At 42.9% G+C, this 24357-nt stretch overlaps 1 protein-coding gene across 4 annotated transcripts in view; it reads right to left on the bottom strand.

Moving 5' to 3' along the window:
* Nucleotides 1–2795, bottom strand: part of CTDSPL (CTD small phosphatase like) — an 86878-nt gene extending 84083 nt beyond the window's left edge. For 2 of the 4 annotated variants that reach the window (XM_061997314.1, XM_061997315.1), the window contains exon 1: nt 2293–2795. In XM_061997314.1, the coding sequence (XP_061853298.1) occupies nt 2293–2368 (76 nt within the window). In that variant the 5' untranslated portion in view covers nt 2369–2795. The remainder of the gene's footprint in view (nt 1–2292) is intronic. The other 2 variants (XM_061997316.1, XM_061997317.1) reach the window with 1 other exon arrangement.
* Nucleotides 2796–24357: the final 21562 nt, after the last annotated feature.

Below are 24357 nucleotides of genomic sequence, written 5' to 3'. Positions count from 1 at the left end.
TAGGCTCAGGTGATTCTTGAATTCATTAAATAAAGATTTAATTCATTATGCTTTAACATATGTTAGCCATTTTGTACCCATAAATTCATTTCACTCTGAATTAGCAGCAAAGACTCACTTTTAGCATCAGTCTCCCACTAAAGAATTTATCTGTATTCACGATTTGAGCTTTTGGCTCTCTCATAGCTCACTGGACCCAAAGGCTTTGCTAAAACTGGTAAGAAATCTAACAGAAAATTGGCTGACGGCACATGAGGAAGGTAGGTAGCGCAACGGGTTTTCACAAGCTCTATACCTCCAGCAGTGGGTAAACCTGTAGTGGAAGAGGTGGAAGCAAGTAGCACTCTCCTTCCAGAGCCCGAGACAGACAGATCTGCAATTCTCCTTCTGCAAAAGTTGCTCTGGCAAAGTTTAGAGTCTCACCAGAGAGCACACAGTGGATCTAAAACATGCACTTTAACCACACTTAAAAAAAAAAAGAAAAAACCCCAGAAAAAACGTTAATCCACCCACTGTATTAAGATCACGCTCTTCTCTCAGACTCCAAGTACCCCTCCTTCCACTTTTCGCCCAGTCCACCCTTGACAACATACAGCCTAGAAAGCCTCTGCTATGCAATTAATACCATAGTGATTTTCTGCCAAAGACAAACCAATAGCAAGAACACAATGCATATTATGCAAGTTACTGCATAGTTATGCAAGTTATATGCATACTTTCACTGTACTGAGGACTCTGAAGACATTTGTTTGATGTGGATGTCTACTTTTAAGCTGTCAAATTTTCCTCTGCTTGTCTCAAATGCCTTTTTGTTTGTTTGGTTTTAGTTTGGGTTGTTTTTTTTTTTTCACTAAAATTTCAACCATCTGCTACAATATTAATGAAATTCTTACAGTACAATTCTTACAATATAGGCCACTAAGACCACAACATCTGAGCATAGTATCATGTAAGTTTACTCCAAACTAGGTTTTAGGAGACAACCTGGGAAGAGTACCAGCACCTTATTTATTGTAGATACCCCATGGTAAACGTTGCCATAATGGAGGAAAACATCCAAAATCCCTGAGACAAACAAGGCCTCACTTCATAAGTGGTATGACCTAAAGAAAGTTACATGAGCACTCCTACAATGAACAAAAAATCCCCACTTTTTGTTCAAACACTCCTTAACCTCACAGCTTTTTTACCTCCATACTTCTTTTGCAGTCTGCACTGATAAAAGAAGGCAAGAAATGTCATGTATAGTCTTTCATCTGAAAGTAACAAGGAGCAACCTCTCCATCAGTACAGGACCCCTCATTATTTGAACCACACAAAAATGGAAGCTTTCTGGACACGAAAGGTGTAATTTAGGAGCAATCTATCATTTCTAGACTTGAAGGTCCCTTACCAGAGAACACTGCCACACACTATTTCTAATTCGTGTCCTTTCTCTCCTTCTTAACAGCATTGTCTGTAACAAAGCATAAACTCAACATCCAAATTCTGTGAGCAATCACAGAAAGCTCTGCAGAACCTGAACTCTGATGCTTGCCAGTACCTTTCTTATCACCACTTACAGCCCAAGACCCCTCCAATACTACAGAAGGAAACGAGGTTAAGGGCAATCATCAACATCTCAACTTCTGAGAAGCAGCTCCTTTGACCAGGATGGATTAATCAATCTTATTTTAAACACAAACTGTGATGCCTTGTGCAAGCAACAACTATTTATCTACAGAGTAAATAGAGACAGCTTTTAAAAGTAGCCCATGTTTCTCTCTGAGACATAAAACTCTCTTCCAGTAACAAATGTGAAAGCTAGAGATTCATAAACACAAGGTACAGAGAAATACAAGAAGGCAGAGAGAAATTAGGAATCACTTTTTATCCAAAATACTGGGGCGGGGTGCGTGTGTGTGTGTGAAAGCGAATTCTTTAAAGCTGAGACTTCAAAACCTTTCAACGTACCCAGCACAGGCATCCTTTCCCTGAAGCTTGGCACTAATTGCAAAGTGATTTAAATAACTACTGATTAAACTCAGTATTTAAACACTGTGACAAGTTCTCAGCTGTATCCAGCAAGGCGTTTCAGAGACTTTCATGCAAATACCTTCAGCCCACAAAAAAAAAAAAAAACCCTCAAAACCCAATCCCAAAAAGCCCTCCTCTATTCCCAGCAGCCTAGAGAGGATTATACAGTGGGTGAAGAATGCAAGTTATTACTACGTGCATTTTTGAGCTTCGATTTCCAGAAGACAAAAAATTAACCCAACACCACAATATGTAGAAAGAGAGAAGGCAGCTCACCTTTATCCTGAGTGCAGGACAGGATCTCTTCCTCTTTGGGGTTAGTCACCTGGGTGATAATGGACGGGTTGTCCATGGAAACAGAGTGAGATTCCACCTGGCTATTTCCCTCCCAGAGGCAGGCTTGTTTGCGGGGAAGGGGGGGTGGTGTTTGTTTGTTTAAAAATCAATATGCGGATTTGTATTTAAAAAAAGAAAAAAAAATCCAAGCGAACAAACAAAAACCCTAACTCCTCCAGGAGTGAAGGCGGGGGGGGGGGGGGGGGGGGTGAAGTGGGAAGCACCGCGCACAGGGGCCCCTCCGGTAGTGCTGCCACGGCCGCCTCCTCCAGGCGCCAATTCTTCACGGAGGAGTGGGGGGAGGCGAATCAACCCCCCCCCTTTAAAAAAATTCAGATTTATTCCAATTCACCCTTCCGGAAAGCCCTCCGCAACGTTTCCCCGCCGGAGCCGCCACCGCCTCCCGAGGCGGGGGAAGTGCCCCCGGCCCTCCGCGCCTCCCCCCGCGGCGAGCCCCCGCCTCACACCGCCCCCCGCATCCACCCGAGCCGCCCCGCGGGGCCTCCCCCGAGCGCGTCCCCCGGCACAGCTCCCCGCTCCCTACATACCCCCCCGCCGCCACCGCCCTCTTCCGCGCTTATCTCATCCCCGTGCCCACCCCCTACTTCCCCAGCCCCGGCCCCCCCTCACACCTCCGCCCCAGCCCTCCCTCCCCTTCCCGCGACTAGCACTGCGGGCTCGGCGAAGCAATGCCGGGCCGCCCCCTCCGCCTCCTCCCCCCCCCTTTCGTTCCCGGGTCACGGGCCGCCGCTGCCGTGCGCGAGCGAGGAGGGAATCACGGTGCGAGGGGAAAGGGGCCGAGCCGAGCAAGCAGCGCTGTGCGCTCCGGCCGCGCTCCCCACGCTGCGCCACAGCCACCCGCCGTCGCCTCCGCCGCCGCGCTCGCAGCCTGTCAGCCCGCCCGGCACGGCCCGCGCCCCGCCCCGCTCCGCCCCCGCGCCGCGGGACGCTCCAACATGGAGGCGGGGAGCGGGCAGCGCCCGGGCCCCGCTGCGCGGTAAACAAGGGGGCGGAGCTGAAGCGGGGGGCGGTGTGGCCACGGCGGGGGCGGGGCGAGGCACTCTCGGAGCCGGCGCGCCGGCGGTTGGGGAGGGGTGGGGGCAGGGGAGGCCGCCATTGTAATTGCGTACAAAAGGCTTTTCTCTCCGCCGCGGGGAGGGAGCGGGTTTGAGGGGCGGGGCCAACGCTCATTTGCGGCGGGGGCGGGGCGGGGGTCGTCTGCGTGTTGAGGGCCGCCTGGGTTTTGTGGGGCCGCGCGGAGGCGGGAAAGGGTTTTGAGCGCCATTTCCCTCCTCAGGGCTGTCCTGCGCCAGTGCTGGGCTGAGCGGGGCCTGGTTTGCTTCAACAGCGGATAAAACTCTCCTGAGCGTGGGGATATGTGTCCAGGGGGAGTGAAATATTTTTACAGGTAGCCCTGAAGTGGTTTTTAGAGGCCAGTTTGTAACTAGAAGGTGCTGAGGGCAGCTTTGACAGCATCTCTAAGAGAAAATACTCTCTTTTAGTGTTTTTGGGGTTTTTTTCTAAAGCATCTTAAAAGACAGGTCTGACCCCCCAGGAATTCCTCATGCTCTTGTTAGTGAGTGCATCAGGCTGCATATGGTGTGTGCTGCTCCTCCAGCCCTCCTAAGTACCTGCCCTTAGCCAGGGTCTTGGTCCTTCTGGGTGGCAGAGGCAGGTGAGGGAGCTCACCCGAAGTAATGGCTCTTCTATGTGGCTGTCAGAATGTAAAATCAAGAGAAAACCTTTCAGAAAGCATGGTGATGTTTTTAATGTAAACAAGGAATTGCAACCTCCTTTCTCTCTCAGAAAAACAAAAAACCCGTTATTGCAACCTTGCTACAGAAAGGACAGTATTGTTTTAAATTCCATTAACCGTTTGGGGAAAATCCTTCTGTAGCTGTAACATTGACCTAGGCAACATGAATTTTAGTAATATTGGTTACAACACTTTTGGTTTTTTTCTTATTCTCTAAAAGAGAAAGCCAATACCTAGGTGCATTTTTAGAAGAAAAAAGCCCTCAAAAAAATAGATATCTAAGTGTGACTAGTTTTGCTTGACAGTAGCAAAAGCACAGCATTTCAACTGCCAAACTAAGTTGCAGAAATGGCCATTATGTTTCATTCCAGCAACAGCAAGCAGCTGTTCTTGTCAGAGTGCTTTGCTGTAAAGGGAGACTATCTGCCCAGCCTTGAGGAATTTCTAATCTACATTAGTGCCACATCTCGTTTCTGGGGAAAAAGCTCTAGAGCCTTGTTTCACTCAACACATTTGAATGTCTTGCTGTGAGTCTTCAAATTGCTGCATTTGAGTGTAGGAAAAGTTGTTAAAAATCTAGCTGTGTTTTCTCTCACAAAACTAACACTCCCTAAACAGCAGTACATGCAGAGATACCAGTATTGCAGGTTTCTGAGACTTGTATTTTAGGTTTGCCCATCTTGCTCTTATGACAAACACTTGCACAGGGAATGAGTGCAGTGCCACTGCTTGCATTGCATCCAATTGTGCAAGTTTCAACCTGTTATTTAGCTTTGGCTTCTCAAGACAGGAGTCTTGCAGTTGCAAACAGTCCCTTACAGGTTAGATTGGGCACAGATGAATAGCAGTTAGTGCAAGCTGGCTGATGGAATTACTACTTGTAAAGGTTGAGAGCTCCTGCTCCTAAGCTATTATGAAGCTTTATCACAGCAGTGGTTATGCTATAACCCAGTGAGTGCTTGATCTTTTACCTGCCCAGGCACTGGAGGCATTTTTCATTATTTGAGGGTTAATTTGCATAGAAGCTTTTGCTTAAACAATGAATTCATACCTCTGTTATTATTTGGTATGAGTTTCTATATCAATATTTATATTTGGATAAAAGCAAAGTAGTTTCCTGCTAGCATTAAGACAAAGGGTTTGCTTCAGAGCAAGTTCAAGCGTCATCCAACACTAAAAACATGTTCCATTTCTTTGCAGCGAAAGGGCAATTATAGTGTGCAGTAGAACATGTGCTCTAATGCCTCTTTTCTATGCAGGGATGAGGAGATATGTCTTGTCTGATGAAAAACGTGTTTCACAAGGCTTGACAAATATGATACCTTGAGCCAATGGGCTATGCACATTTTAAATATTGGTAAGATTGGTTTTGCAACTTACCTTGTAAAACTCCAGTTGAACAGCTAGCTACTTATTCCTCTTATTGAGGCATTTGGTACTTACTTAGAGGGGGAACTGCTATTTTGGTGATAAAAAGTGGAAGTAGTGTGAGAGAACACAACAGGAGGGGACATCTCTCCCTGTGCTTGTCCCTTTGCTGCCATCATGCAGGCTCCCTCACTCCAGTCTAAAGTGGAGAGCAGAAAAGCAGGATGCTGATGGCATGATAGGAGCTGTGGAAGGTCCTTGCTCTTGCAGGGCAGTGGGAAGCACAACAGAGGTTTAAGAAGCTCAGCTGTACTTGTACTGCCAGCACTGCTGTAACATAGGAAATGGGTCCCTTCCTCTGAGTGTGTGGTTCAGCCTCTCCCACACCCTTCTCTCTCATTCCTGTACCGATTATGTGATGGGTGTAACAGAATCAAGAGCAGTCCATGTTACTTCCTTTGTGCTTTCACTTTAGAGACACTGAAGTGGGTACAGTATCTTCTATCTAGGTTTCTTTATATGCTACATGAACTAAATACTAAATATTCCCGTGGAAGAAGTGAATGGTTTAATCTCTATGTCACAGATGGAAGTGAAGGCACAGACAAAACAATGCTTTGTGGGAAATTGCAGTACAAGCTAGTTGGAGATCCAGATTTTTGTCACAACTCCTGACATTCGTCCTTGCCACTGAAACGTGTCCCCTTTTCAATGCCATAGGATGTTTTATAATGGGGAAAAAACCCCACCCATATGTGGTTTTTTTTAGCAGAACTATTCTACATTAAAAGGAAGCATTTATTTTCATTGATATCAACTCAGTGAGGGCTTAACCCTGGGCCCACAATGGGAGTTTTATCCTTGACTTTAATGGAAGAACAATCAAGGTCTCATAGTATTACACCCTTAAGAAAAGAAAATACTGCAGTTTATATCAGTAAGATAAATGTCTACGTTAGTATAAGCTGCTATATTCTTGCAATGAATGGTTTATTAGATTGATTAAATGTCTTCACTTCAGCTATTAATCAATTTTGGCAGCTGTTTATTACTTTGTATACTTCAAAGTAATGGAGATTATTCCTTAATTATCTCATTGCAGTTCATTCATTGTTTCCTAAATAGCGCCATTACAATGGTAAATTGCAACAGTAAAACCAAGTTATGGAGTTCCCATTTTATGATGCATTCATAAAGTTAACACAGTCAACTTAAAATGTAGCTGTGAGTTCAGCACAGTGACCTATTTGATATGGCATAAGAGATTTTGATAAGAAAACAGTAGAGCATTAAGTGTGCAGTGACTCTGCTTTCAGCAACATAAAGCATCATATATTCCCTGTTGAAATATATGTGCATATCAGAACTTATTAAGCTGGTACTTACTGGATTGCTTTCAATTTCACCAAATGCAGTGAATTCCAAAGATTTTGTGTCTTTATTTGTCTATGGAAAATTAAATGGGAAAACTCAGAGCAATAATTGTCATTTAGAGATTACTCTTGTCAGTCCATAGAAGGATAAAAGAGTGCCAGATTGATCAGAAGAAAATGGCCACTTTTGGTATTATCTTCAGATCTGGCAGCAAGTCGTGAAGTAGAGGTTGCATAACAATTTTCATTCTAAGTCCTTTTTCCAGTCAGCTGTAACTATACCTAACTTTAACGTTATGAGTTGTCTGTTTCAGACTGAGCTGTTTGGGAGGAATCGGTAGTACTGTCAAGCCGAGAAAGATCTGTGAAACCTAGTTCCAAAAACTAACAGAAATTGTCTCCCTTCTTTCTCCTCAAATAATTTTTGGGGGAGAGTATAAAAATAACATTGAGTTTTTCTTTTTAATTATCCTTGACATTTCACTGTGCATGTAGTAGCAGAAAATGGGAGTCCTTAGCTTGGGTTAAAATAATGCCAAAGAGAAAGCAAATGAGTTTTTTATTAACATTTATGTTCAACAGCAAATTACTAATCCAGAAACTTTGAGTGATGAACCCGACTAAGATGAGGCCCTCTTGTGCTATATGCTAGACACCTACAGGAGAAATGGTGCCTGAAAAGCACTCAACCCAGTATGAGTCAAACGTATAATTAGAATGCCTAGCCGTGATTTTGAAGCTGGGTTGAATTTAACTGGTAACCAACGCATGGGGAGCTCTGTGGAGCTCATCACCTGGTGACCTACAAGTGACATATCCAGTCCTCCCTAATTGCAAAGGATACAGCTTTGCAATAGAGCCTGCTTTTTTTTCTTTGTTAGCAAGCAACTATGTTCCAGCCTTTTCAAAGACTGGTGAAGACTCTTATTCACTGGATATGCTAATTGCATTTTCTGTTTCATATGGTGATGTTTAAACAGTCTGCTACTGCCCTAAGGTGCTCATCAACGTCTTGGAGCTGGAGGTGAGCTGCCACCAGATTTCACCTAGCAGAGACATTTGTAAGAAAGCTCTCACGGTCAAAACCAGCTGACTCAAGGTGACTATTTAAATTAATTTGCATAAAACAGATTAGGGCTTCCTCTGAATCTTTCAGACTACTTGTAGCTATACCACAGAGCCAGAAACAACCATTTAGGAGACAACAGCAACTTTAAGTTGTGTCACTGGTTGTCTATCTGCAGTCTTACACTGCATGCATGCTATAACTTTTTGTTCTTGTTCAGAGATGAGAAGTAGGAATTCTGTGTTATCGGGACCACAGCAGAGACGTGGCAACAGTAACAGGACTTCACTTTTGATTGTACTTCTGTTTCACTTGAGCACAGCAGTGGAATAGGAGAAGAATTGGCTTTGCCCTTATCTGGTTACCCATTGTGAGCACTGTGTTCCCCAGTATCCTGTTGTAGCATTCCTACTAATATGGCTGTAGAGGCTCGGTTTCCATTTCAGTTTTACTGGTTGTCAGATAGTTTATCTGTGAAACAGATACAATAACAGCTAATCTCGTGTTCTGGTTCCGTGGCTGTTTATAACTCCTATTAATAGCAGCTGTAGACAGCCTGAGAGTAGATTTTGTAGGGCATTGGGATAACCAGTTACTGCACATTGCCCTGAGGCTGCATAGCATAAAGTGCAGCAGCTTGTCCTTTCCAGACTAGGTCACAAGCATCTTAACTCTGACATTCTCTGTCTTTTGACTTTGTGCTCTTGATATTCTTTCAGAGACCCTACAGCTAAGTAATTGATTTTTCTCTGTGATTTATATTTGCGAATGTTCCAACTGATTTCCAAGAAGTGGCTCCATAACTAGAGCTCTGCCTTGTGCTCCAGCACAGGTGGGTGTCTTCACAGTACTTGAAAGTGATCTGATGAATTGACTGGACTTTCTTCTGAGGGAAATAGGGTAGGTACATCATGTTTCAATAACTCTGAGAAGTTCATACTTTTAAATGTTTCTAAATGTTCTGAATTCTCATTTCAGTTGCTGGTACACATTCTTAAAAGTATATGATCACCCAAATGTGGGAAATATTAATGTAATACCTGATTCAGTGAGATGTTGACCGATAGAGCTGTTGTCACCTACATTTGCCTCCTTGAAACAGGACAAGAAGTATCATTCTTACTGATAGATACATGTTGGGATTGCTAAATTAATAAATGATACGGTTATGTTTTCCCATTAAGCACAGTAAGGTATTTGTCTAATGTATTTGGGAAGGTATTTGTCTATCAATTCTGAGGGAACCAGCTGATGAGCTGTGAGAAGGTCCTGGTTTTCTGAATGATGAAACAGTGTAAGAAAGGCATGACAAAGGCTTGAAACAGCCCTCAGCAAGGGCTTTGGGTCATCTTGGCTGACCGAAGTGGTAATTTATTCTAGTCACTACTGAAATCATCAGTGTGAGCTGTGAATTAAAGTACTAGTATTAATAAAGGCAGTAGAATTTGACCTAATTGAGAAACAGAAAAGGAGGAGTGAGGAACACGAAAGGTCTTCTAAGTGCAACGTCCTGTCATCTGAGTCAACTGATAGTCATGGTAAATAGCCATCTGTGTTTTTGTTGGTTTTTTTTGTTTTTTTTTTTAAAGGACTTCTCAGAAGAAAAACCTGCTGACTGTTGGGAAAATGAAGTCAAAACGATTAAGAATTGCAATGAGAAATTCTAGCCAGTGCCTAATTTTATGCCATTCATTTCAAATTACATAAACGGTAACTTAGCTTTTGGCCTCATGCCTGGAAGAGCATCTGAACACATAGTTGCATCATCATTGAGAGTCTATTGGCCGCCTTTTTTAATTACGGACTGGCTTTGGAAAGTGAAGTGGCTTGATTGGTTAAGGCTAATACTAGACCTAACTAGCAGTGAATGACTACCACAAAAAAATGCTAGCATGAAACCCACAAACACTCTTTGAAGTCTTTGGAGCTTATGCTTACTTGCCACTCTGACCATTTGTCTGATTCAAATTTTGTTCACACTACTGCTAGTGGAACACGAGAGAGCCAAGAATGCGAAAGAGCATTTCTTATGCGGTGGGGTGGTCCTTGTGGCTGGATGTAGAGAAATGAATAATTGCGACCTGATCTAGGTGAACCTGCTTCTGGAGGGGGATTGGACTAGATGATCTCTAAAGGTCCCTTCCAACCCCTACCATTCTATGAAAGTGTGTTGGTTTGAGGGAGGAAAAGAGGAGAGACCGTCACAGATATAATGAAAGGGAGCCTTCAGCATGTATGGATTCTGTGCAGAAAGGGGGAAGGGTAGATGGAGGAAGTGTTAAGCCAAAGGAAAGGAAAATGGAAGTAGAAAAGCTCCTAACAATTCTTAGGATTTAAATCCTAGTGTCCTTCCCCTGGAGAATTTGCTAGCAGGGTATTTCAAATGTGGGGTCATCTTCAGCACCTGGTTACTGGAGAGCTGCAAAGAAACTTGGTGACATTTACTGATGCTTCAGATATTGGAAAAGCAGAGGTAATTTAAAGGAGTTTTGTGTCTGTGCTTGGACATAGTATTGTTGTCTTCTCCAGTTCTTTCTGTTGCCTCTGATGAAAAGGAATCCAGTGGACAGAGGGAGCTCCACATAACTTTGCTTTCCTGCATGTGAAAATCTATAGAGGTGTTGCTACTTGACTGACTCCTGGCAACTCCTAAAGCAGGAGACATTGGCCATACACAGATAGTTTGAAGTAACATCCTACACTTTTCACTGCAGATTATGTATTCAAATAAAAGGGACATGAAACAAGTTCTCTGATAAATACCTACAACACAAGGACACAAGGATCTAAGCATCAGGAAGATGCACTTATGTAGGACAAACAGGATGAAATTGAGGTTAAAAGTATTTCATGGTAAGATTGGGATAACTCAACAATGTTGTCAAAATAGTCTCATTGTGCTGGATTCTGGACAAAAAAGTAGCAGGAAGTGACCCAGAGCATAAATATTTAAAGAAAGTATAATTTCACATGGAAAACTAAAGCATAGAGTAATTCAACTGAGATTACATGGGCAATTTCTGTCAGTGTTAGGAATACCCAGTCTGCTCCCTCTCTAGTCTGAGATTAGACCTATCCTTTAAGATCTTGAAAATCAACTTGGTAGACAACCAGAAAGAAATGTAGTATGATAATTTGTGTGCAATTACTGGAAGATAGGCAAAGTCCATAACTCCTGGTCCTATCACCTACCCATCAGAAACAGCAGCACCAAGTGTCCCACTGGGATGGAGGAGCTCAGCCCTGTGAGCAGACACACAGGACTCACTGAGCATGTACATGCAACCACCCTTCTCGTTATTAAAAAGGTGCCAAGTGTAAAACTGTAACTGAGGCTGTGTCAGTGGGTCAGTGGGAGGCCTCGGCTTGTTTATTTTTGGAGCTGCCATCCCAGCAGGAGACCGCTGAACTGAGATTCTCACAGAAGCTATTCCCAGCTTGAAGCCTGTCCCAAGCCACCAATTTAATGAGTGTCATTTACAGCTAGCAAAGATGTGGCTGTAGGTGGAAGCAAATAGATTGTAGCAGTTAGCTGAAGTCATGTAGGCTGACCTGCCACAGCAACAGACTTCACACAAACTGTTGAGTGCTCCAGACACTGATATGCCATGTTAATTCAATTAATTGGTTCTTCAGCTTGATTGAAAGATCAGCCTGTGAAGTACAAATATCTAAAGCCAAACAACTGTTTTTTTCTTGTCTGTCTTGGGTAACGTGTTCTGCAGATGATTGTCTATCAAATGTTCATCTGCAACACATGCATCTGGATGTTTTCAGGTGCTTTTCTCCAAGTTTCACCTTCCCCTCTACTCTGCCCTGGTGAGACCTCATCTTGAGTCCTGTTCTGGGCTTCCCAGCTCAAGAGGGACAGGGAACTGCTGGAGAGAGGCCAGCACCAAGATGATCAGGGGACTGGAGCATCTTCCTTATGAGGAAAGGCTGCTGTAACTGGGGCCTGGAGAAGAGAAGACTGAGGAGGGGAATCTCATTAACACAAGTATTTAAAAGGTGTGTGTCAAGAGGCTCAGATGGCACTTTTGTCTGTTATCTCCAGTGACAGGACAAGGGGCAGTGCACATAAGCTGGAAGACAAAAAGTTCCATTTAAACATAAGGAAAAATATCTTTGGTGTTGAGGTGAGGGAGCTGTGGCACAGGCTGCCCAGGGAGGGTGTGGAGTCTCCTTCTCTGTAGGCTTTCAAAACCTGCCTGGATGTGTTTCTGCGTGACCTGATCTAGGTGGACCTGCTTTAGCAAGGAGATGGACTAAATGATCTCTAGAGGTCCTTTTCAACTCCTTCCATTCTGTGATTCTGTGGCAACTATTCCACATTTTACTTTGCCTTAGGTCAGTAAATGAAACATTTTCCTTCTATGCTTGCATTACATTCAGTTGGGGAGATATGTATGACTAGGTACAAGTCAAACTGATGTTCAGAGATTTTGCTAAAACTGGAAGACAGCATCAAAGTGTGTTGGTCTGAGCATTATTTGTGATGCTTTGCCCCTGGTTAGTCATCCAGCACCTCTGTGTAGCAGAATCCTCGGTTGCATTTGCATTCAGAGACTTTGAACTGCCTGGTGTTTTGTGTGAAATTTCCCCTTGGCTGAAGGCCCTGTGCAAGATCCATGGGCCATTTAAGTTCGTTATGCATTAGCTTTTACCAGAATAGTTAAATAATGAAGGCAGCCTGTTGGCCAATATCTCGATAAATTAATTTCTTTGCTTCCATTAGCTGCTATTTATGTGAGTGGGGGTTATTATTTGCAAGTATTCCTGCAGCTCCAACTATAAGTGGAAGTGCCTGGGTCGTGGAGGGACAGTACTTTTTGGGAGAGAAGGATTTTGATCTCATGGGGAGCTTTCCAACTCTCTTCCTAAGGAGGAATTTGTGTCTGAGGGATTGGGTTCTATTTGCAGACTGCCTGGGCCTGAGACAAAACCAACAAGCAGTTCTAGGACACCTGCTTGACTTGTACTGCTTTGATTTAGGGAAATTAAACTGTATCCCATAGAGAAAGTGCTGAAATCCTGCTGCTTTTGGGAATGTTATTTCAGTGTATTTGTTCAGTGAGTTGGCCTGGTAGTTTACAATTCAGAAACCCTAGAGCATTTGTGAATTGTGAGGGAAGTACACTATTCATTATCTGCTGTCAGGCATTCATCATTCCAGTGTAAGCTTCAATCCTCTCATCAGGATGCAGAACATTACTTAAGACCAGTCACAGGCCATGAATAATGGCTTAACGAAATGAACAGTTCTCTAGCAATTCAAACTCAGGTTTGTTAATCAAAACTATTCAGAGCCAGATTCTGGCATCCCTTCACACACACTGAATGACATCCATCCGCAGAGCAGGCTCTTTGCTTTTAATTGCATTTATGGTTTAACAAACTGGGGTTTTTTTTTAAATGTCTGACCTCACCTACCTCACTCACTGGACAAGCTGGTGTTTGCCTCCACCAAAATAAGTAGTTCTTGCCTTGTTCTGCATTAGCACTTGCTGTTCAAAACCACTTTGGCAGCGATGACGAATCTGCACGTCTTTTCCTTAGCTCCGCCACATGGAATATCCACACTGGTCAGTAGCTGAGCACTGCCTAAAGCTAAGCAATGATTTAAACATATCTTTTATTCTTTATGTGGGAAAAGTAAGTCAAGTGACATATTCTTTATGGGACCTTATACACAGCAGTAAAACAGCATGACCATGTTAATCCATGTGTAGGATCGTGCACTATTCTAGTCAACTTCCCAGTTGAGGTTTCACAGTAACATCAGTTCCCTCCTGTGTATTGCCCAACATACTTTAGGCTCTTGGAAAGTGGAATGTATTTGCAAACCAGTCCCCAAGTATTCCTCTACAAATGTTCCAAGCAGCTGGTAGCTCTAGCTCTTTTCCCCACTTGTAGGAGGCTTCTTACATTTTTTTGCTGTTCTGAACTGTGCCAAGGTACTGCATTTCCAGAAGCAGGGATTAAATTGGAACATTTCATTTGAAGAGTTTTCTGGATAGTGGCAGTAAGGTAAAGTCCTGGAAATACAGAACGGAATCCTTTATCTTCAGTATTATCTTTACATTGTAAAGCACAGCCTTGATATAAGGCCTCCAAGAACGGTTATCTAGAACTATTCTGGGGCATGGGACTACTAGCAGATGTGGAGGTGGTAGGGTATTTCCAGGATCCTGGATGCATTCCTTCTTCCTCTAATATTCTTAGTCTGGGAATCCCAATGGAGACTCTCAGGGATATAGTTACCAGCTTCCATTGTGGTCAGACTCTATGTGTTTGAACAGAACTCTGCATTTTATTTTACATATTCATTTGTAAAAATCATTTTTGGTGTATAATCTTCCATAACCAGTTCTTCTTCCTTGGGATCATATTTTGGGAAACAGTCACAGCAGTTTCACCCCTGGAATGTATTTCCCCATATGATTAAATGTCAGTCTGTATGTATGGGTGAATCAGTGCTCAAAATGAGGAAGAAAAAACCCTCTAGATTCCTGTCAAAGGATCTCTCTACCAGCAACGGCTGGTGCAGGGGAGGCACAGCTTGCTGTGTTTGGTTTTTGTTTTGTTTTGTTTTTGTTTTTTTTTACAGAGTATGGTCTAAGGCACTAGCTGCAATGAGTGGGAAGAGAGTAACAGGGAAAAGAGGGAGAAAAACTGAAAAGACCTGTATCTAGAGAGAAGCCAGGAGTGCTTGTCTCTCCCTCCTCTGCCATGTCGTCCTTCCATCTTGTCATCTCTTTGTGCCCTCAGAGTTATAAATAGGGACATCTATGTGGTAATAACTCAGTATCAGGGTTGGTCTCCTCTTGGAAGTTTTCAGCTAATTTTCATTGTGAAGGTTTCTTTTATTCAGGCATTGTGTGTTCATTATTAGGGAAAAGAGAGCGGTAAATGAAACCCAAACAACATTTCAGCTTCTGCAAGGATCTGCTGGGACAATTCAGGCAGAAAGCAGCCATCTATGAGAGGTGGAAACAGGGGCTGGCTTCTTGAGAAGAGTATAGGAACATTGCCAGGGCATGCAGGGGTGCAACTAGGAAGGCTAGAGCCCTTCTAGAATTAAATTTAGCCAGGGAAGTTAAGGACAGTAATAAGACATTTTTCAAGTATATCAGCAGCAGAAGGATGGCGAGTGGGAATGTGGGCCCTCTGCTAAACACTGAGGGTGCCCTGGTGCCAGAGGATGCAGAGAAGGCTGAAGTACAAGTCTTTACAGCCAAGGCTGGCTCTAGGAAAGCTCAGTCCAGCAAGGATAACAGGATGGCCAGGACAGCAGAGGGCTTGCCCTGGGTGGAAGATGAAGAGGTTAAAGACTTGTTCTCCAAGCTTAAGCCTCATAAGTCAATGGGTCCTGATGGGATGCATCCTAGAGTGCTGAGGGAGCTGGCTGACGTGATTGCTAAGCCTCTCTCCATCATTTTTGAAAAATCATGGTGAGGTGCCTGAGGGCTGGAGAAAGGCCAATGTCACTTCAGAAAGGGCAGGAAGGACGACTCAGGAAACTACAGACTGGTCAGCCTCACCTCCATCCCTGGAAAGGTGATGGAACAAATCATCCTGAATGTCATCACTAAACATATGAAGGAAAAGGTGGTTATCAGGGGAAGTCAACATGGCTTCACCAAGGGGAAATCCTGTTTGACCAACCTGATAGCCTTCTATGAGTAGATAACCAGCTGGATAGATGAGGAGAGAGCAGCGGATGTCATCTACCTTGACTTCAGCAAGGCTTTTGACACTATCTCCCATAACATCCTCATAGGAAAGCTCAGACAGTGTGGATTGGATGAGTGGACAGGGAGGTGTATCGAGAGCAGGCTGAATGACAGAGCCCAGAGAGTGTTGATCAGTGGCACAGAATCGAGTTGGAGGCCTGTGGCCAGTGGAGTTCCACAGGGATGGGTTCTGGGGCCAGTCGTGTTCAACATCTTCATCAACGACCTGGATGAGGGGACAGAGTGTACCCTCAGCAAGTTGGCTGATAACACCAGACTGGGAGGACTGGCTGATTCCCCAGAAGGCTGTGCTGCCATTCAGCAGGATCTCGACTGGCTTGAGAGTCCTGCACCTAGAAAGGAACAACCCCATGCTCCAGTACAGGCTGGGGATTGACCTGCTGGAGAGTAGCTCTGCAGAGAGAGACCTGGGAGTCCTGATTGATAATAAACTAAATATGAGCCAGCAATGTGCCCTCATGGCCAAGAAGGCCAATGACATCCTGGGATGCATCAAGAAGAGTGTGGCCAGCAGGTCAAAGGAGCTTCTGTTCCCCCTCTACTCTGCCCTGGTGTGAGGCCTCATCTGGAGTAGTGTCCAGTTCTGAGCTCCACAGCCCAAGAGAGACAGGGAACTTCTGGAGAGAGTCCAGCGCAGGGTCACCAAGATGATCAGGGAACTGGAACATCTTTCATATGAGGAAAGGCTGCGAGAACTGGGGCTGTTTATTCTAGAAAAGAGGAGACTGAGGGAGGATCTTATTAATATTTACAAATATCTAAATGGTGAATGTCAGGAGGTTGGGACGTCCCTTTTTTCTGTTGTATCTAGCAACAGGACAAGGGATAATGGGATGAAGCTGGAACACAAAAAGTTCCATTTAAATATAAGAAAAAACTATTTTACTGTGAGGGTGACGTAATAGTGGCACAGGCTGCCCAGGAAGGGTGTAGAGTCTCCTTCCTTGGAGGTCTTCAAGACCTGCCTGGACATGTTCCTGTGCGACCTGATTCTGCAGGGGGGTTGGACTAGATGATCTCTAAAGGTCCCTTCCAACTCTACCATTCTATGATATATGATTCTCCAGCAAAGCTTCTATTTTGATTTATTGAAGACTGGTCCAACCAGTTATTTATATTTTATCTGTGAAAGACTCAAAAAATTTCATCTGAAACAGATATTTCCATGGAAACGTCCATCTTTGATGAGATGTCATTGCTCAGATGTTTCAGCTGAAGAATTTTGTCCCTTCTGGTGGAAAAAAAAGAGTTTGGGGCAGAACAAACCAAGACCAAGCTCACAGGGAAACATGCAGTGATTCAAGTTAATGGGCTAAAATGTCAGCTGGTAAACTGCCATAAAGCCAGAGAAGTCAACTAGTCAACCCGAGTCAATGGAGCTATGCTAATTTACACAGAGAATCTGGCCTTAGATTTTAATAGAACCAGCCTGGCAAGCTGTTTCTTCGCTTACCCACCCTTCTCCCTTTTTAATAAGCTCTCAGTCATACTTGGCCTGTCCTTTAATAATTCACCCTTCTCTCTTCATGAGCCTTCTTCCTTTCTGGAGATAATGGGATGGGATTTTCTGCTTGTAGCCCTCACAGAAATATCACAAACAGGTTAAACTCTGCACAGCTGGCTACTGGCTTCTAATGTGTCCCCTGTGTCTCTTTCTGGACTCTAATATCCATCTTCTGTTTGGCCTTTACTTAGCCAGTGCCGGCTGACTTCAGTGCTATTTGCTATATATCATGATAGAGCATGTTGTATTGTAATCGATAGATCTTGGGATATTGAAGTATGGAGCCTACGGAACAATCAGTTACTTTAATGGGGTTGTGTGTGTCTGGCTGCAATTCTGGAAAGCAGATCTATGAGATAGTTCTAGGACACTGTCCAACTTCTGGACCAAGAGACTACTCTACTGCAGAAGTTACTATTTATTTCTTACTCAGGGCCAAATTGGCAAGGTACACATTATTGTTTGCTTTTTTTAATTGTTATGTGTCACTACAGCGTGAATGACCATGTGTAACTGCTCAGTCTTAGGGAAATGCTCTAGTGGTTGATAGGGCTAGGACAAAGGCTGGGCTTGATCTTAAAGGTCACTTCCAGCTGAAATTATTCTATGTAACTTGTAGCTGTATGAAATAAATACTTGATGATATCCAGTTCCAGATCTGCAAGTTCCCTTGAAACCAAGATCCAAAGTACTGATTTTTTAAGACCCACCAGACTACTGTTCTCAATTTGTGTCCTTCCTTATCAGCCACTTTGATTAAACAGAATAGGGAAATGTTAATGCAGAAAAACTTTCTGACTTGCAGTCCTGCAGTCCTTTGAAATCTTGTGCATCTTTTTTTTTTTTTTTCCTTTTGGAGGTTCCTCATTGAAAAATGAATGAAACCTGATCATCTCCTGTGAAAGTAAACAGTTATACTTGATTGTCTCCTGTGAAAGTAGGTAGTTTTGAGTCCTCGGAGAATGTGAAGCCTTATTTTCAGTGATGTATTCTGAATGCTTCAGTTTGTTTTACCTGATCTTGTTCGCATGAAGGAGTGAAGACATCATCAAAGTCTGAGATGTCTTCTCTCGTGCTCTCTGAGTGCACCTTTTGCACACCTTTTTCCAGAATATCTGAGATGCTGTTTGTTTGTCCCCAGTACAGAGCTGGTAATTGCATCTTCCAGGGGAATAAAAAATAATGTGTGTGAATGGTTCCCTTACTGAAACCCCGTGGAGATGGTATTGATTAAATCAACCTTTTGGAACAACAGAAGTGTGATGAATGTTGTTTTAATTTCAGCTCAGCATCTTGATTTTCATTATTGTTTAATGACTTTTCCTTATTTGTTAAATTTAATTGATGGTTATTGCATTTAATTCTAAAGAACATTGCTTCAATTTAAGGAAAAAAAAAATCTCTGCTCAGAAATTAATATTTACCATCTATATTACACAAAAGGATATATGGTGAACATAGAGAATAATTAGTAGCTGAAGAAGGAGAACTTATTATGAATATGTAATAGAGGAAATAGACTGTAAGGAAATTAAACCAAGAAGTTTACAAGTGAATAATTGACCTCTGAGTATATATGAGCATTCTCTCAACAGCCACTTGACGTATTGTTAACCACTCAGTATTTCAGAACATTAACCATGTTTTAACTAACCAGTTCTTTGCTATTGCCAACAACTCATTCTCTGGAGTTACTTCCCTGCTTTACAGGGTGATTGCTTACTGTATGCATAATGCTTAAAAGACACGTGATGCCAAAGCTTTGGAGTTGGTGAGAGAAAGGTCATACATAATCTGTTACATATGTGTAAATCTATCCTTAGCCAAAGGAAATAGTTGTAGGGAATAAGTTAATCTGCTTCTGGAATTCTGCTGTTATAAATGAGAGCAAAATTTTATCACTGCTACCAGATGAAAACAGGTCTCTTCCCACCATCAGGGAATCAGTCCATAGTTGAGATTTTCAGAACCTAGAGGCTAGAGGTTAGAGTTGTCAGCTTGTCCCAGAGAAAGTCCCATTGTCTTACAAATGAGAGGCCTGATAGATATGAGCCAGAAAAGTAAAGTTGATAATGGTTGTATTTGAGAGGTAGATCCCAAGAAACAGAGCATCTGTAAGGGCTAGGCCTTTAACCTGAATTGTATAATGGGAGTGAGTGGGGTCAAGGCTTCCTGAAGGAAGATTAGGTACGTGTTTTGAGGTTTCAGAAATCATAATAGTAAAACAATAAGATGATGAAGTTTGTTCATTGGGAAACTTTTGTTTTAGAACAATCCATGGAGAATGAAGCATCTGAATGGCTGTATATTGAGGGAAAAATTTTCCTTCTAGAGAGATGATTATTATGGACTAAACACCCTGCTAAATTATTGCCAATTTTACACCAATGGAACTGATAGATGATCTCTAAAGGTCCCTTCCAACCCTACCATTCTATGATTCTATGATAACAGAGATATTATATCAGTGGAGCTTTGTCTTTTTTCCTCCTTCCCATTAGAGCCGATTCCCGCAGCAAACATTTTTTATATTATAGAATAGAGGGCAAGTTATCTAGAAATGTAATGATCAACTACAATACATGACTGATTGAATCAGGTGAGTAGTGTGAAATATGAGGTTCACTTGCTGGCCTTGGCCTCTTTGTTTGGCAAAGAGAGATAAGAAGACAAAGCTCAGTTTTATCAGAAGTTAACAAATGACTAAGTAGATGAGAATCTCAAATCAGCTCTTTATTTCATTGTGATCCAAGTAATTAACAGAGTGTTCTTGGAGGTGATGGAAGACCAACAGCTTACCTATCCTCCCCTTCCTCTGTGCTGGAACATAGAGTAGTGCTGTGGGAGGTACTGTCAGTATCATTGAAGACTAGGTAGAGCTTTTGGGATTGAAAAGAGTTGGGCACTTAGTTCTTTAGCCTTCTTGGAAAGTCCTGATCTAGATAGCTTTATTCTGTATGAGTCCATACCTACAGTCCCAAGTCCTACCTTTGGCTATCTCGATGAAAGTCAGCAGTTTTGGGGAGCTAAAGTTATTAGCTATAGGAATGAAATCATAAGCTTATCCCAGAGGAAAGACATGGATGTGCTCTACTTCAGCTTAGCTTTTCTCAGCAATTAACATTTTTCTTTCTTTCTGGGAAGTGGAGAACCACCCATAAGCTAAAAGCAAGTAGTCCAGAAAGAAAATCGTTCCAGGTGTTTTTCTGGTGATGATGGGAAAGCTTTAAAGAATGCATATACAGTACTGAAATAAACAGTATTGACCCCTTAGAATGGTCCCTGGCAAAATTTTTGCCCAGGGTCACCTAACACTTCTAACAATTTCAACCTAATGCTGTTTGGAAGTTCACATGGATGAAGGACCTTTCCCCATAGGCAGTTTGGATGAGCTCACCATTTTCTGAAGGCTGAAGGGACATAGGGACATAGCCAGACTGTGACAGTTGGCTTCTGGACCATAAAATGCTTCCTGGCACAATATAGTCCACTAGAAGAGATGTAGCTGAAACTTGTTAGACTGTATTCAGAAATACAGGGGAGATCCTTCCTCAATTACCTCTTCAGCTAATAGCTGAGATAAGTTGTAAGAGGAAGAGGTAATATATGAAATCTTTAATACAAATCATCCATGTTCTCAATGACAAGACTGTTGTTTGGAGGAGCTGTCACCAGCTGAGTTGTAGTTTAGTACTTTTTGGAGCATTCTGCTTTTTAGTGGTTTTCAGTGTTTGTGGAAAATAGAGAACGTGATGGAGAATTTGGATACAAGAATTGAGGGTATATTTTGAGCTTCTGTGGCTGTGCTCTGTTTCAAAACAGACAAACAGCAGTATAGACATAAAGGTCAAGTTCAAACTGGAGGCTAAGACTAAGATGCAAAAGGAGGGAGCAACAATGTAGACTCCAAGAAAGCACCCTTATGCAACTTTTCTTACAGGTAAACACATATTACAGGTCTGAATAGGTGAACATGGGCTTATACGCTTTCCAGAGATGAGGACAGGTTCCTGCAGAACTAGAATTCTGATGTAGGATGAGTTTCGTTCTAAAGTTCCTGAGAAGGGACTTCTGGGAAGGTGGATTTAGTGTATGAGCAGGGAAATTAGAAACTAGGTGGTTGTAGAAATCAAAAGATGCAAAGAGATTATCCATAGGACAGGATCTGAAAAAGTAAGGTTAGCCTTGTTTAATCAGAGTTAACATTTTCTGAGTGTTTAGATACTGTCTTAGGTGTTCTGTATGCTAAAGCAATGTTAAACATGGTGTGCCCATTTCATTTTTATGGCACAAATGAGAAATAAAACCTCTCCACTCACTTGGGCTCTTACTGCATGCAAGATCAAAATCAGAGCCAGAGGTATTTGGAGTTTGAAAGAAATGTTTTTGTTCTTGATGTCTATTTTTGCTGCCTCTATTTAGAGCAAACATAGCCATGGCTGGGAGTGAATACAGTGTCTCTGAAGAGGTGAATTATTCCCAGCCAATCTGTAGTGGCAGAAGTATGGTACCTTATGGGCTTGAAATAGACGATCCTCATTAACCACATGTTGGGCCAAACTCCATTAGTTTCTACAGCCCCTCAGGGCTGAATTTAGCCCATTATAACAAAGTGATAATATCATTAGAAGCTATTTTTGTGCCCTGTTCTGTAAGTTGGATACTATGATATGGTGTAAACTAGGCAAAAACGAGATATTTTAGGCTTTTTGGCATGAAGTAGTTTCTCAGTATTTGTCCATGTTTTTCTCAAGAGTTCCCAACAGTACTAATTAGTGTACACTAATGATGGTTGAAATTCAGGGAGAATTAATGCAGTAAGTGTGTTGGGAGTATTCATGGTGTCTTCAGAGCCATGACCTTCTAAAAGTGTTTGAAGAGAGCTGTGTGATGTGGTGGTATGTTGGCCAGTGATCACTGGGACTTTACTAGCGGCAGTGATTGTGGGAGTGACGATGATATAGAGTGAAGGAAAATAGGCCAGGCTCTGGGCAAGTTTTCCACTAAAATCTCTGGCACGGCTCACCTAGGGCTATTGCATGTTAATTCACGTGCTTCCCTCCTTCTGGTCTAGGTTATGTAGAGACCTCTCAGGCTTTGCTGGTGTTGAGGCATCAGCTGAGGAAAGAGTGGAGATGATGAAGTTGCTCAGGCTGACATCACAAGTCCATCCTGGGACTAAGAGAGTTGGTCATACCCCTTGCCACAAGTGACAGTTGGAAGCTAAGAAGCAGTTGACATACTTGGTCTATGTGCTACTTCTTAAGCCCTGCCTTCAATTTGTCTTCCCATTGGTCACCTGTCTTGTGGCTTTTGGCCATCTTAAGATTCTAGTCAGTGTCGCATGAGCTCAGGACTCCAGTCACTGATAGGGTTTAGCAGCGCAAATAGGACTCACCGAGTTAATATGAAATTTTCCCCCAAAAGTACACAATGTCTCCAAATTAGGGTCCCTTCCTCCAGCTGAGGTGAAACGGGTGAAGGTGACTGCCCTGCCAACACGTGACAACTTGCTGTGATGTTATGTGATGCTGCTCTCCTATGTTGTTATTCCCGTGGCAACGACAACAATTGTTTGACACATTATGCTGCCTGATGCATGCCTGAGCTGTGCTGGACTGGCTTTACACCTGCTCAATAATTAACGCTTTTTCTAGCTTCAAGATCAGGCATGTAATAAGCTTCAGCCGCTTTGAGAACAGCTTCACTGGAGCAAAAAATCCAGTTAAAGAGAGAAACATAGCAGGCAGTGAGCTGCTGAGTCATTACACAGCCCTCCTCAGATAGCCTTGCACTAACATCAAAGGATCAAAGGTGAGGTGACCTTGTGTGTTGGAGGTGAAGTAAAGTCCTCTGCACTAGCTGGAATGTGCATTAACTCTGGAATGCAGACAGGCAAACACTGCCTCTGTTAGCAGCTGGAGGCATGGGTTTAAGATCATCTGCATCTAAGAGGACAAAGCTTCTTGTGTATCCAAAACCCAGAGAAAGTGGTGGAAAGACTCCCATCAGTTGTGAATCAGGTGCTCAGAGTGAGTATTCTTAGATCTATTCTTCTGGCCAGGATTGTGATTAGTCTGGGTGATGTTTAGTTTTGGTCCACTCTGTCTTGAAGCTGGCTGAAGCACCTGGAAGGCCTAGAAACCTCTCGTTAATTTGCTAATTAGGAAACTTGCAATCTTGTCCCGTAATTTCACAATTCTCATTATAATCGCCAAAGACACATTAAAATGTGTCATATTTTAAATATTACTATTTCTCATCCCATCTCCAGCCCACTCTTTTTATTTCAGTGGTCTAAATATCAAGATCGTTATTTCTGGATATGTGTGAATCAGTGGTTCCACACTTGCTGATTTCTACACCACATTCTGCTCTGTGTAATTGAAGAAACCTTTTGACTACTTTTAGAGGGATTGTCTGACAAAGCCTCTTTCACTGGCTTGTCACTTGGATCCAAAGCAACAAAGAGCCCAGTGTTGTTTGCCAGATCTCCTCCATTCCTCTGAAAGATTTAGCACAGAGAACTCAAAGGTGATGGTCAAGGTGAATGCCAGACTCTTGTTTTTTGTTTAAATCCCTTGCTCTGTTTTGGGCTCACAGGTGTTGTTACAAGGCACAGACTGGTATGATTCATCTCTTTTAACCTGAGACATCTGCAGAGTGGACATTTATAAATATCTAAACGGTGGGTGTCAGGAGGCTGGGACATCCCTCTTTTCTATAGTAGCTAGCAACAGGACAAGGGGTAATGGAATGAAACTGGAACACAAAAAATTCCACTTAAATATAAAAACAAACCTATTTTACTGTGAGGGTGATGGAGCAGTGGCACGGGCTGCCCAGAGGGGTTGTGGAGTCTCCTTCCTTGGAGGTCTTCAAGACCCTCCTGGACATGTTCCTGTGCGACCTGATCTCGGTGAACCTGCTTCTGCAGGGGGGTTGGACTAGATGATCTCTAAAGGTCCCTCCCAACTCCTACCATTCTATGATTCTATGATTTACTTATGAGTAATCATCCAGGACCACCTTTAGAGTTCAGCAATTTATTTCATCCTAAAGAAGACATTTGCAAGACATGCCGAATTAAATTGTTTCCTAAAAGACCCTGGTTGTCTTCATGGACTTTAATGGGGTCTGGCAAATAAGCTCGGAGACAGACATCTACAGCTGAGATATACAGA

This window comes from Colius striatus, chromosome 5 (assembly GCF_028858725.1).
Source record: "Colius striatus isolate bColStr4 chromosome 5, bColStr4.1.hap1, whole genome shotgun sequence".
Classification (NCBI taxonomy): Eukaryota; Metazoa; Chordata; class Aves; order Coliiformes; family Coliidae; genus Colius; species Colius striatus.
Note: the sequence above shows the minus strand (reverse complement) of the source record. Positions and strands in the feature narration are given on the sequence as shown.